General features: G+C 62.6%; 1 protein-coding gene across 2 annotated transcripts; it reads right to left on the bottom strand.

Annotated features, from left to right (window-relative positions):
• Positions 1-7,037: 7,037 nt before the first annotated feature.
• RNF208 (ring finger protein 208) lies at positions 7,038-11,796 on the bottom strand. Of its 2 annotated transcripts, none has more exons than XM_034067909.1 (2): positions 11,196-11,796; positions 7,038-9,921 (listed from the first exon to the last, which is right to left on the bottom strand). In XM_034067909.1, the coding sequence occupies exon 2, from the start codon at positions 9,225-9,227 to the stop codon at positions 8,430-8,432; it is 798 nt and encodes a 265-aa protein (XP_033923800.1). In that variant the 5' UTR covers positions 9,228-9,921; positions 11,196-11,796; the 3' UTR covers positions 7,038-8,429. The 2 variants fall into 2 exon arrangements, with proteins under 2 accessions (XP_033923800.1, XP_033923801.1); XM_034067910.1 differs by lacking the exon at positions 11,196-11,796 and adding an exon at positions 10,882-11,178.
• Positions 11,797-13,595: the final 1,799 nt, after the last annotated feature.

The raw sequence follows: 13,595 nt of genomic DNA, 5'->3' as shown, positions 1-13,595 counted from the left end.
GCTGACAAACCAGACTGGTCAGAGCCAGGAGCCAGCCCCAGCCCTGCCTGGCCCAGGGCAGCTCCTGCGCCCCGAGCTGGCACCACGGCAGCACCCAGCTCATTGCCTTCTTCAGACTGTGGCGGGGCAGTTCTGCATCAGCGCTGGGCAGGAAGAGGAAGAGGAGGAGGAGGAGGAAGTGACTTTTGGATGCTCACGATCATCTCAGCTCTCGGAGTGGCCTGTCGGTGAGGGTGATGGGCGCACAGCCTGCTTTGGGGGGTCCTGACCTGTCGGTCTGGGAGGGAGCCCCAAATCGTGCCAGAGGGATGACAGGACTCAGTGCAGATGCCGCTACCCTTGAACCCTCATGGCAGCCGTGCTGAAGGCCACGTTCTGCCCTGGAGCAGCACCCACAGCCCACACCCAGCCCGGGGGGGGGGCCCAGCGGGTGTTGGTAAGGGGGTGCCTGCTTTAATGGCTGTCCCCATGGAGCCAGCAGCAGGTGAGGGGGCAGAGCCTGGCCCACAGCTGATGCAGGCAGCAGGGGAATGCTGCTCTGGGCAGCAAAGCGAGACTGAGGGCTTGGAGGGTCCCCAGAATCTACCCCAGCTCTGCGGAGAGGCTCCCACCACTGCCTGGGGACACTGGAACCTGCCGTCGGTGCAGGATGCAATGGAGCCTCTCCTGCCCAGGCACGCTGAGCCGCCTGCCCACACTGCCACCCTGCCTGCGGGGCATGACCCTCCTGCTGCTGCCAGCCCTGTCCTGCCCCATGGGGAGAGCTCAGCATCATGGAGAGGCTCCCCCAATCTGGAAACTGACTCCAGCTCCATCCTGAGCCTCTCCATTGAGAAAAAGCAGACATCGAGTGATGAGGTGGTGGCAGCAGAGCCGTGCCACATGCTGGCGGGTGGCGAGGACGAGTGCCCCATCTGCACAGAGCCCTACGATGAGCAACGGCACAAACCGGCGCTGCTCAACTGCAACCACGGGCTGTGCCGTGCCTGCCTGCGCGCCATCATGGACACGGCTGCCAGCGCCGAGTTTGGCCGCGTGTGCTGCCCCATCTGCCGCCAGAAGACGCCCATGCTGGAGTGGGAGATCTGCAAACTGCAGGAGGAGCTGCTCCTGCTGCATGCCCAGCCTGGCTCCCCGGGGCCCCTGGTCAGCCCCCGGCCCCCTGCCCTGCCACCGCGGCGCCCGGGCCTTGCCGGTGCCCTGGAGCATCGCTTCCATGTGCGCTTCCACACCAGCCGCATGTTCGGGTGCCTGCCCTGCATCCGCTACCCACCCTGCCTCATCCGTGCGCTGGCGCGGCTCGAGCGTCGCTGCCGCTGCTGCTACCTCCTGCTGCTGCTGTTGCTGCTGGCTGCGGAGATGCTCAGCCTGCTCCTCGTCTTCCTCCCCGTCCTCCTGATGGTGCTGCTCTTCCTCATCCTCGACAAATAAGCCTCCATGGGCCGTGCGTGGGGAGAAGAGGAGCACTGCTCCTGCTTCGCCCCTGGGGTGAAGATGCCAGGGTGGGAGCACACCTGTGAACCCAGACGCCCGGGATACCCTGCGCTGCCAGTGAGCCCAGGGCGGTTGAGGCAGCAGCGGAGGTGGAGCGGGCAGCCGAGGGAGGTGATCCTGGAGCTGGCCATCACCTGCATCCCACCAGGCACCAGGTGACACAACACTGCAGCAGTGAAGGGGTGGATGGAGCAGGAGGGCGCATCCTTGGCATGGGCTGGGAACCAGAGGGGCTCTGCAGGCAGAGCAGGGCTGTGCCCCATGGGGGCTGTGCCAGGGGCTGCACTGCCTGTGTTGGGACGGATGGACTTGGCTTCCCCATCATGGACTGGAAATATAACTGGCATTTGTATCATGGCTGTGCTCGGTCCAGGTTGAGCGTGTCCCTTTGGGGCCCTGCAGTGACACAAGGAGGGGATGGGGACAGCCAGTGGTCTCCAGCCACCCCGTGAGAAGGTGCTGCCCCCACCACGGCACCTCCCAGGCTGCTGAGTGGTGCCAGCCCGTGCTCGTGCCTTGTTCTTCCTGGCGATAAGAGAGCAAACACAGCTTGGTGCTGGCAGCCAGCTCCAGTGGGCACTGCGGCTGCTGGGAGGCAGGAATATCACAGAGGTGAGCAGGATGTGGGCTCTGCTGCTTGCTTGCAGCTGGGGCACTGTCCCAGCCAGGTGATGCGCAGGCCACAGCCCTTCTGCACCCTTGTTCCTCAACACACTGCAGAGCACAGGCCTGGCAGGTACTTGTTGGGGGCACTTACACCCTGAGGGGATGGGAACAGGGACAGCTCCAGGCTTTCTGCCATCTTTGGGCTGGTGGTGGGTAGCAGGGAGATGTCAGAGCCCCAAGATCCCATGGAGGGGTCAGTCCCTGCAGTGCTGGCACTCATCTTCACAGCCTGGGCTGTGCTGCTCATTGATCACCACCAGGCCCCCTTTGGTGCCCTGCAAAGCCCAACAGAGATCCTGTACTGAATCACCCCCCTGTGCTGTCCCTCCTCCCTGTGCCTGGCTCTGCTGTGCCCTGTCCTGCCCAGCCATGCTGGGGTTGTGCAACCAGCTGCATGTCCTAGCTTTGCCCTTCTCCCCCGGAAACATGCTGTGGGCACCTCCCAGGGCTGTGGCCGGGGGGGACCGTGGGGTACCCCACATCCCCCTTCCCTTCCCCTTCCTCCAGCAAAGGTGGGGAGCCAGCAGCTGCTCCCCTGCCTGCACAGCCCTTTGGGAGCTCTGGTGCCTGTGGGGGCAGAGGTCTGGGCCATGGGCTCTGCTGGGGCACTCATAGCATCAGCTCTGCCATGTGCTGCTCCAGCAAGAGCCGAGGTGCCGGAGGTAGGAGCAGGGCACCCCAAAACAGGCCATGCTGGGAGGCGGCTGCAGTCAGGTCCCCCCCGGCCCCCATGGCACTGAGGAGTACTTATTTATACCAAGTGGAGCAGCTCCATCAGGAGAAGCCCCAGCTCAGCCCTGGTCAGGGGCATTTTCAGCTCGATGGAGCTGGGGGGGGGGCTCAGACACCCGGGGAGGGGGGGCCCTGCCACCACATGGGAGGCCTGGCCTGTGACCTGCTCTACATTACATGGGGGTATTGTGGGCTTTTGGGCAAACCAGGCCAGAGCTGTGCCCGCAGGGACACGATGGAGCACGATGAACTCTCCAGCACCTGGCTGCCGGCTCCTCTTGGGGCTGGAAGCTGGAGGACACCCAAATTCCCCAGGGATGGGGTCCCTGGGGGGCTGTGGTGTCAGACCACCACCACTGGTGATGCAGAGCCCAGGGGTGCTGCCACAGCTTCCTGGGTGCACAGCAGCCTGGGTGCAGTGTCTGCTAGCAAGGACTTGGTTATATTTAATGTGCAGAGAGGCACCAGCATTATGAGCGGCACTGGCACCGTGAGCAGCAGCAGCACCAACACCGAGAGCTGCAGCCTACAGCAGATGCCCAGAGCCACAGCAGGTCTCTGACTGCAGGGCACGTCCGCTGGCACAGCATCCCCAGAGCCCCACACATGCACCCTCTGGTCCCTCACAGTCCCCTTGTACCCCCACTGAGCACCACGACCCCCCCCCCCCCCCCCCCCCCAGCAGCCACATGCACCCTGTGCACACCCTGCTGCAGCCCCCATCACCCTCCTGCAGCTCCTGCACCCCAGCCTCACCACACGCACCCCTGTGCAGCCCTCATCCACCTCCTCACCAGTCCCCCAGCCCTTCTTTGCTGCACCTCAATTGCTCCATTTCAGTGTGGAGCCCTCTCCCTCCCAGCACAGACTCAACCACAGCCCCCAAAACCACCCCATCTGCCCCAGTGGCCCTCACAGCCCTCCCCTGACACCCCACAGAAGCCCCTGATGTGCCATTGCCTCCCAAATGCTTCATCCCATCTCCCAGGTGCTGGCATACGAGGGTGATGTGGTGTCCCCAGACTGGTGGCATTGGTCCCAATCCCTGCAGGGACCTGCCCACTCAGGGCTCTTTGGGGCTGTATCTCCTGCTGGAGCCCTGTGTCCTGTGCCTGCATCCCGGGTGTCCAGCTGTGCCCAGCTGGCAGCAGTAGAGCCAGCCCCTGGCATGCATGGAGTGTGCCCGGTCTCAGCCACTTGGGTAGGCAAGGGTTGGGGGTCAGGGTATGGGGTGTCAGGTTTCCATCCAGCTCTGGTCAGGGGCATTCCCACCCCAAACAGCAGCATCTCCCCCTCGACTGCTATGCTGGGGCCACACCAGTGCTGTCATCATCCTGCACCCATGCAAGTGAGTGCAGAGGGATGACATGGAAATGGTGGGATACTGGGAGCAATTTCTGCACCAGAATCCAGCTTGGAACATGGAGCTGGGAGTGAGCCCAGCAGGTGTTGGTGCACTCTGCAGTCCCTCCCCAGCTGCTGGCCAGTGTTGCCCTGGAGACCTTCAGCCTCTCAGGCTCTGTGCCATGCTCCATCATCTTCTCACTGTGGGATTGCACCTCATTGTGAAAGGCTGCTGCTGGCAGAGGCCGTTGCAGCAGCTTCCTCTTGGCTCAAAACGGCTGTTTCTAGTGCGTGACTGCCCTGGCTGAGGTTTCAAGGCTGCCTGTCCCAAGGAGGGCACAGCCCTGGTGCTTGGCCACAGCCCAGCCCAGCCCAGCACTGGGGCCAAGCATCCCCAGTCTCTGAACCAACATGTGCCGTTGTACAGCCTCCTGTGGGCTGGAGGGGCAGAATGGGGACTGGTAGGGCTGGAAGAGTGGGGACCGGCCTTGGGAGCTGAGCTGGGGAAGAGTGGCTGGGAAGCATCATCCCTGCACGTGTGCCAAAGGCAGACCCCAAACCAGCAGAGACCTGCCTGTTCCTGGCACTTCCCACATCTAAAATGAGGGTGTTTGGGAAGACTCATTCCCAGGAGCCATTTCACCCCCCAAATCCCCTCTCCCATCATGGACCAACCTGGACACTGGGAGAGCCCAGAGCTTCATCCCAGCCTGGCAGCATCCAAGGCCAGGTTGGACACAGGGGCTTGGAGCAAGCTGCTCCAGTGGAAGGTGTCCCTGCCCGTGGCAGGGGTTGGAGCTGGAGGAGCTTTAAGGTCCCTTCAATCCAAACCAGGCTGGGATTCTGTGCATTTGTGATTAGATTTTACAACCAGCTCATCTGGGAACATCTGGGAGCATCTTTGCTCACACATGGCCAAACCTGCTCCTGCAGCGGCCATGGGAGTATTTCAGGGCTTGTGATGCCAGAGTGACTTTGGCAGACTTTGAGTTCACCTGCAGCCATGGTGTGAGTGCTGGCACCGTGTCCTGTCCCTATCTCCTGCAGCACACCCAGGCCCCTCTGCCAGCGAGTGCTCATTTGAGGTTAATAGGGCTGGAGAAATGGGCTGTCACTCAGCCCTGACTCCTGAAAGATCCCATTTTTTTCCTTAATTGCAACTCAAAATCAAATTAGCACTTTTAAATTTACTCTGTGCCCAAGAGGTACCAGGGGGGAGGGGGAAGGACACACTGTACCCTCCATCTTATGTAATAAAAAGGGTAAATTCCTACTTTGAGGGCAAAATTGCTGCCACCCTTGCCCTGGCTGACCCATTGCAGCAGTGTCTTTAGGGCACCACAGATGGAGATGCGCATCCTGGAGTCAGGATGAGCCTTTGGGGTGATGGCAATGGACATCCTGGACTGGGGCTGCCCCAGCTTCCCCAGCAGCCACATGATAGGGCTCACTGTGGGGAAGCTGTGAACATCAGGAGCCCCTTGCTCTGTGGCCAGAGCTTTGTGTGTGCCCCCCACATCCATGGAGGATGGGGGAGATGTGGGTGCAGACATGAGGAGCCAGGTCACGGACACAACATGCTCAGGACCAGGGATGGCACCGGCTGCATTATTGATGCTGTGATTCAGCACCCTTGCATTGGGATGTGGGTTTGTTTTCCAGACATAAAATCCCCCCTTGGGGGGGAACCAGCACCCGAGGACAAGGAGTCTGCAGCTGCCAGCACCCCAGGGATGGGACTCCCCCTTGGGTCTCAGCCATGAGCCGGGAAGCACCAGTGCTCCTTCACAGTGGCCCATAGCAGAGGGCAGGGAGAGCAGCTGCTCCAGAGGAATTCAGGGTGAGCACTGGGTGGTGGGGCTGTGCCTGCACTGAAACCTCAGCGTGCACACACACACACTCCACAGTGCACATGCATGTGCACACGTGTGCATGTGCCAGCCTGCATGCACAGCTCACAGCCCTTGGTGCACCCAGAGCTTCCTCCTGGCTGTTTCTGTGCTTGCCTCTCCCAGCCGGAGGGCTGCAGGCAGCAGGTGCCCCCCCAGTGCATGTTGCCAATGATGCCCGGTGTATGCCAGGCTCTGGGTGCTCCCTGTGTGCCTCTGGGGATGGAGTGACAGTGCTGCCTGTGTCCCTACCCAGCTCACTTCATCAGTGGGTGACACTTGGCCAGCACGGAAATTCATCTGCCATTCACCTCATCATTCCTGGAGGAATGGGCCATCAATGGGTATTCAAGAGCCCTTGGTGTGGTTGGGGTCTGCTTGACAGAGTGGGCGAGGTACACCGTGATGCCCAGCCACGTGCAGTGGGACCAGGGACCAGGCAAGAAGGGGACACAATCACAACAGAACTGAGAGCCAAGTGGGAGAAGAAGTCAGTCCAGCAGAAAGCACTTGCTCTGGGTATCTCCACACGATATCCTCTGGGCTCGTAGGGACAGGCCAAGGGGAATGGCTTGAACCTGCCCAAAGGGAGACTGAGATGAGCTCTTAGGCAGAAGCTCTTCCCTGGGAGGGTGCTGAGGCGCTGGCACAGGGTGCCCAGAGAAGCTGTGGCTGCCCCATCCCTGGCAGTGTTCAAGGCCAGTTTGGACACAGGGGCTTGGAGCAGCTGCTCCAGTGGAAGGGGTCCCTGCCCGTGGCAGGGGTTGGAGCTGGAGGAGCTCTGAGGTCCCTTCCAACACAAACCGCTCTGTGGTTCTATGATCTCTCCCCCAACTCACCACATAGACCAAGCCTTGTGCAGCCCTTCTCCTGCCCACAGCCATGTGCCCCTCAAGACACTGCTTGCCATTCTTTCCAATATAATCTTTATTGGGGAGACTGATGGGGTTAGATCAAGGCCGGGTATAAAACATGATCATCATCACAACCAGCAGCGGGAGGCATTGGCAGAGCAACACGGAATCGGGATCGGCCCTGTTCTGCACCGGCAGCGAGTGGTACCTGGGGCTGCACTGAAGGCATCGTCCTGGCCCTCAGGGTGGGCGGGGGGGGGGGGTCAGTCCAGCCCTGCTCCCTGGGTGGATGTTGGGCTTCAGACAGTGCTGGGAGCTGATGCTATGGGGGCTCTGCAGGGCCCCTTTGGCTGCCCAGCCCCAATGCCCCTGGTGCCAGGTCACGGTGCTTGGCCCCGCAGGAACACCCATAAATTATGGCTTTTTCTTTAATTCTTTTTTGCTTTGTTGGCAGCAAATCTGCACCTCCAGGTGCCTGGAAGGAGCAAGACTGTGCCCAGGGGCCTGCTGCCCTGCCAGCCCCTTCGCACAGGGGACAGAGCAGAGGTGCTGCTCTGGGGAAGGGACCATGGGCAGGAGCCAGATCTCAGCCCCCCTGCCCAGCCAAATCCCCTCGCTGGAGCCAGCAACTTGGGGAACAAGACCCTGAGCCACCCCCCTGGGCCATCCCATGGGGCATCAGTGCAGAGGAGCAGAGAACAGCCACGGCTCAATGCCTTTGTGAGTGTGCAGTGGCCTGGGATGGGGCAGCCGGGGATGGATGGGGAAAAAACAAGAATCCTCCAAAATGAGGATAAAGTGGAGCTTTCCTCAAGGGCCTGTGGAGGAAATGGGCCGCGTGTCTGCTGGCAACCGAGGGGCCGGTGCGGCGCTTGGCATGGCTACAACGACTCGGGTGCGCGGCGCCTTGGCCGCTGAGATGAAAGCTTTGGCAAATAACTTACAGGGTGTGGGGGGGACAATATAGCAGGGACCTGTCCTCACCTCCTGTGCTGTGCAGGTGACCCAGCGTGGCACCGTGCACCTCCTTGTGTGGGGCAATGGGGAGGGTGTTACTCTGGCTGGGATCCAGCGTCCACTCTTAGGAGCCACAGGGAGAGAGGAGGGAGAAGGCGGCTGGGGAAGGAGCACAGTGAGATGCTCGATGCACAGTGGGAACACTTGTCACAGGACCAGGGGAAATGGAGCCCCTGGATGCACTGGTAGATGTGCTCCCCATCCCAGTGTCCCTCTACCCGGGCACCACTGGGGTGTGGGGGGCTGCTGCCAGGTCCCAGCATCCCCATTGCCCCCCACCCAAATGCTGGCAAGGATGGCGGTCCCACATCTTCAGCTATGGTGAGCATCAGAGCATCTGCTGGGCTGTGCCATCAGTAAAGAAGGGGCTGGGGCCTGGCCGCGGCACTGTGCTGTCCTCTCCCACCCGGCGGCGCGGGCAGGGGCGCAGGGCTCACATGATGGTGCAGGAAGACAGCGGGTTTCGAATGTGGCAGGTACAGGCAGCCCCGCAGTACTGGCGGAAGGTCTGGTAGCAGCTGCGGTCGGTGTCGCTGCTCCACTGGACGGGGTTGGCGGCCAGCGCCTCGGCCGGCAGTCTGTTGAGGATACTGGTGTTGACGGCCAGAGCCGCCAGCCCATAGTCGGTGAAGAGGACGGTCTCCCGCTTGCAGGTGGGGCAAGAGATGAACTTGTACTTGGGGCAGGACTCGTAGAGGATCTGCAGGCACTCCTCGCACACCGAGTGCAGGCAGGACAGGATGCGGGGCCGCTTGTTGGTGAAGTTGTACATGTGGCCGCAGGTGGGGCACTCAAGGGGCTCGCAGGGTGTCGAGGGATGCAGCACATATTGGTTGACGATCACCTCGTCTGACGGTGGCTGCCGGTGGTAGCAGACCTCAGAGCTGCCCTTCCGCTGGCTCTGGTACCCGCGCTCTCGCCGCGGCAGGGGGGGAGTCCGGGGCAGCGGCAGGGGCCCGGGGGTGGCATCCAAGGCAGGGATGTCCCCGCACGCCTGGTTGACGATGATCTCAGACTCGGAGGGCCACGCGCGCTTGGCCACGAGAGGCGGCTCCCGGCGCGGGGCTGGTGCATAGCGTGGCTGCGAGGCCTGCAGCTCCGAAAACTTCTCTGGGTGGATGATTTTCATTGCCTCCATCTTAATGATGACCTGTTGCCCTTTCAGACACGACATGAGTATCGTTTTCACATTACTGTCCACTGCTCTGGGGTCTCTGAGGGATGCCTGCATGAGGCTAAAACATGCCGGTAGCCTGATGAGCTTTCAATCTCGGTCTGGCTGCAGAGCAGGAGCACAGGGAGCAGCCGCTGGCGCGGGAGAACATCCTGGGGATGAGGGGCAGTGCCGGCGGGCCCCGCACTCCTCTTCTGCGGCCAGCCCTGAGGGTGCGAGGCCGAGGCCGGGGTGGGCAGGGACAAGCAGGGCTCACAGCAGCATCCTGCCTGCCTTGGAGGATGCTCTTGGGCAGGCGATCAAAGCATCAGCTCCCCACAGCGCCTCGCTGGGATGTTAATGTGACACTAGCCGTCACTCGGCAGCCCCCGCTTTGCCTCCACTGGCACTTCCCACGCTGGATCAGCTGCAGTTGGGAGCACTAAATTTGGGTCCGTGGCATGGGGTGCTGCTCAGGGCAGGTGTATTGGGGGGGTCCTGCAGGAACCGGAGGCAGCCCCCGCCTTGCCCCAGCCCCCGCCTCTGCTGGGCCTTTAATTCCTGTTTACGTGCCGTGGGATCCTCGTGGTGCTGAAGAATGTGTTTGCAAATTCCTTTGCTCTGACTTCCCAGCTCTCCTGCTTGCCCTCAGCTGCAGGTCTCGTAGGGCAGGGGCTCTGGGAGCATCCCACGCTGGGGGGCAGCTCACCTGTGCTGCTGCCTCGTCCCGTCCACCCCTGGCACCTCTGGGCCCAGCTCAGCTTCCTGCTTGCTGGAAATGAAAGTGAGAGGGGGTTGGATCCAAGGCTCTTCAGGGATCTGCCGGCTGCCAGTGCTCCCTCGGGATGCGTGCCCGCCTGCATCCCAGCAATTTGGCAATTGCTCCCTGCAGGTCCTGTCCATCCACCCGCATGTTTGGGCTGGTGGAAGTGGGAGCAGGCAGGAATTTCCCCCCAGGCGTCTCCTCAGAGGCCCTGAGTGCAGGGTCCCAGGTCCCCCCTCTGCCCTGGGGCAGGAAGGATGGTCACTCTGTGCCCCACTGGCATGCAGGGCCCCTCCGGGGGAGGCTCCCCCCAGACTTGCCTCTGCTCAGGGTTTTCTCTCACGTTTAGCCCCTCCTCTGCTCAGTGGATCTATTTTTACCTCCATCGCTTGCTCCTGATCTGTCCCTGCTATTATCCCTCCCTCCAGCTTCCTCTCCCCCTTCCCAGCTCCCTGCCCTTGTCCCGGGACTGCTGGAGAGGACAGGCCACGTTTGGGGGCAGAAGATGGGGGACAGGCAGCCAGCCCGTGGCCATTTTCTGCCTCAGCAGCCCTGGCGACAGCCTGTCTCTCCTCCGAGAAGGGCGAAGGCGCTCGCTCTCCTCCATCACGCCACAAATCCTGTTAGAGGGATGCCTGCTCCCGCAGAGCCCTGCCAGGCCTGACGGAGGGGGCCCGAGGGGGCCATCTGTTTGCAGCAGCAGCCCTTGGGGATGGCAAGAGGCCATGGGGGAATCAACCCTGGATGTCTGAGCACCATGGGGGGCTGGATCCCTGCCCGACCCCAGCGCGGCTGTCCCCCGGAGCTATGCCCTGGCAGCACTCGGGTCCTGCAAGTGTCCCTGTGGAGGGAGGCCTCGCAACCTGCGTCCCCCACACCTTGCACCCCACATCCAGCACCCCACGAGAAGCTCAAAACCCTCCCCCCGGCGCCCCGCTCTCTGCCCGCAGGTCTCACGCAGACACTCACCCGCAGCGCACCGACGATGGGCACGGTGATCCCTGCGCACTCGCACCGTCACACCCCTTCATGCACAGCCCCGGTGCAGCCCCACAGCGTACCCCGCATCCCCCTCACCCCTGCGGGGACGCGGCCCTTCCCAGCAGCCCAAAAGACGCAGCACCCCCCGCAGCCCCACGCTCGGCCCAGCGGTGCACACACATGTGCACACATGTGCAGTCCCGCACACCCGCACACGGCCTCACGCCCGCGCCTGCGCGCCCGCAGGGTGATGCCCCCCGGGGCAGCCTCGGCCAAAAGCACCGGTGGCTGCCAGTCGTTACCTGCATTGCCCCGCCGCGCTTCGGACAGGGGTCCCGGGGCCGCAGTGCCCCCAGTTTAGCCTCCGGACCCGCGCTCCGTCCTCGGCAGAGGCTCAGAGGCCCAAGCAGCTAAAGGTTATCTGAAAGGCAGAGGGATGCAGCCGCTGCTCCCCGAGGATGCCCACGGGTCTCCACCGCCGCTGCTTCCCACGACCCGGCAGCCTCCTCCAGCAGCTTCCCCGGCGGCGCGGGGGGGTCCGGTACGGGGCACAAAGGCAGCGCTGGCGGCGCCCGGCTCCCGCCTGCTCCGGATGCTCCGCGGGGACGCGCTGCGGGAGCGGGGGGGGAGGCGGCAGGTAGCGCCGGGGAGGCACCTCCCGCCCGGCCCGGGCTCCGCTCTCCCTTCCCCGGCTCCCACCGCCTCCTCCGGCCGTGGAGCCGCCGCTCCGCTCGGGGCTGATGCAACACCGCTGCCGTCCGGGGACGGGGAGGGGGGGCTGCAGCTTGCGGACCCCGCTTTCCCCTCCGGCAGGTGCCGCCGGGCGGGCGGGCTCCGTCCCCGCTGTCCCCGGGGCTCGCGGGAGCGGGCGCTGCCTGCGCGCTCCCGCTCCGCTGCCGCCGGCTCCCGCAGTGCCGCCGCAGTGGTGCAGCCGGCTCACATTTCCCTCGCTCAGCAGCGCCGGGCCCCGCCGCCCCGCACCCGCACCCCGCCCCGCACCCCCGCCCCGCTCCGCTCCCCGCCGCTCCCCCCTGCACCCCCGGCCGGGCCCCGCGCGGGGTCCGCGGGGCCCGCAGTGACTCAGCAGCCGCCGCCGCCGCTGGAAATGGCTCCGCGGTGCGGGCTGGGAGTGGGGGGCGATGAGCGATGCTGCTCCGGTGGCAGCGGCTGGGGGTCAGCACCGGGGAGCAGGGGGAAGGGGGAAAGGGGCCATCACCAGCACCCCCAAGCTTTTGGGGCTGAGGAAAAGCTGCAAAACGAGGGATGCATCCCCCCTCCCCCAGCACCACTTTTTCTTGATGCTGAATCCTCTGTGTCCCAAGGGACCCCTAAACCCATGTCTGCTCCCGAGCCTGACCCACAGCCACCCCTGTGGGAGCAGAGCAGAGGGGCTCCCTCTATACTGAGGACAAAACCTGATCAAGCATCCCAGTCCCTGCTGAGCTCCAGGGAGGGGGAGCCGAGCACAGGGTCTTACAGGTCCCTAGGGATGTGGTGGGCTCAGCATGGCGTGTGTGTGGGGTCACAACACCACTGCGTCACAGCACTGCTCTCAGGTCCCTGGAGAGCACCGACAAGGAAGCATCCTACATTGCCGTGGCTTCCTGGTTTGAGAACCTTCATTGCCACTGGCAGACATAAGCATAAAGGTTGGGACACCCCACATTGTATCCTGGGAGGGTGACTCCTGGTCTGTACTTCATAAAACCATAGAATCATGGAATGGTTTGTTGTGGAAGGGACCTTAAAGCTCCTCCAGCTCGAACCCCTGCCACAGGCAGGGACCCCTTCCACTGGAGCAGCTTGCTCCAAGCCCCTGTGTCCAACCTGGCCTTGAACACTGCCAGGGATGGGGCAGCCACAGCTTCTCTGGGCACCCTGTGCCAGCGCCTCAGCACCCTCCCAGGGAACAGCTTCTGCCTAACAGCTCATCTCAGTCTCCCCTCGGGCAGGTTCAAGCCATTCCCCTTGGCCTGTCCCTACAGGCCCTTGACCCAAGCCCCTCTCCAGCCTTCCTGCAGCCCCTTTAGGCACTGGAGCTGCTCTCACATCTCCCCTTCAGAAGCCTTCTCTTGTCGAGGCTGCCCCAGCCCAGCTCTCTCAGCCTGGCTCCAGAGCAGAGCTGCTCCAGCCCTCGCGGCACCTCCATGGCCTCCTCTGGCCTCAAATCTTCTTGAGCACTCACACACTGGCACTAAAACTTGGGGCCAAAGCTTCCCTTGCACAAGACTTAACCTTTGGCACTTGACTTCAAGGACCCCATAAAGCCTAACAAAAGCTCTAGGAAAAAAGGAGTTCCAGGCCTTGGCTTGGGCTGCAGATGCTGCACATGTACCTGGGTAAGTGGAGGAGAGGCTGAGAAGTGCTGCTGTGCTGAGATGAGGAGTGCCCAATGTCACCAGTGAGCACATGTAGAGCTGAGCAGAGCCATTGGGGCACCATGAAGATCCCCAGTGCCTGGGCACAAACACTCTTGTTCAGCAGAAAAGGTGCCTGATATAATTTATGATTACTTTTAAATAGAGCTGTTGCCTAACTCAGGGCACAGCAGCACAAAGACACCGGGCAGCTGGGTCAGCATGGGGATGCCTCTGAATTAATAACACAAATTGGTCTTTGCTCACTCACTTCCTGCAATTTCCTTTGCTTTGTGAGTTCAAGTATAATGTATTGGTTTTTCCTATCTGCACTCAGGAGCGTTA

Source organism: Melopsittacus undulatus, chromosome 11 (genome assembly GCF_012275295.1).
Source record: "Melopsittacus undulatus isolate bMelUnd1 chromosome 11, bMelUnd1.mat.Z, whole genome shotgun sequence".
In the NCBI taxonomy this organism is placed as follows: Eukaryota; Metazoa; Chordata; class Aves; order Psittaciformes; family Psittaculidae; genus Melopsittacus; species Melopsittacus undulatus.
This window is presented reverse-complemented; position numbering and strand designations above follow the sequence as displayed.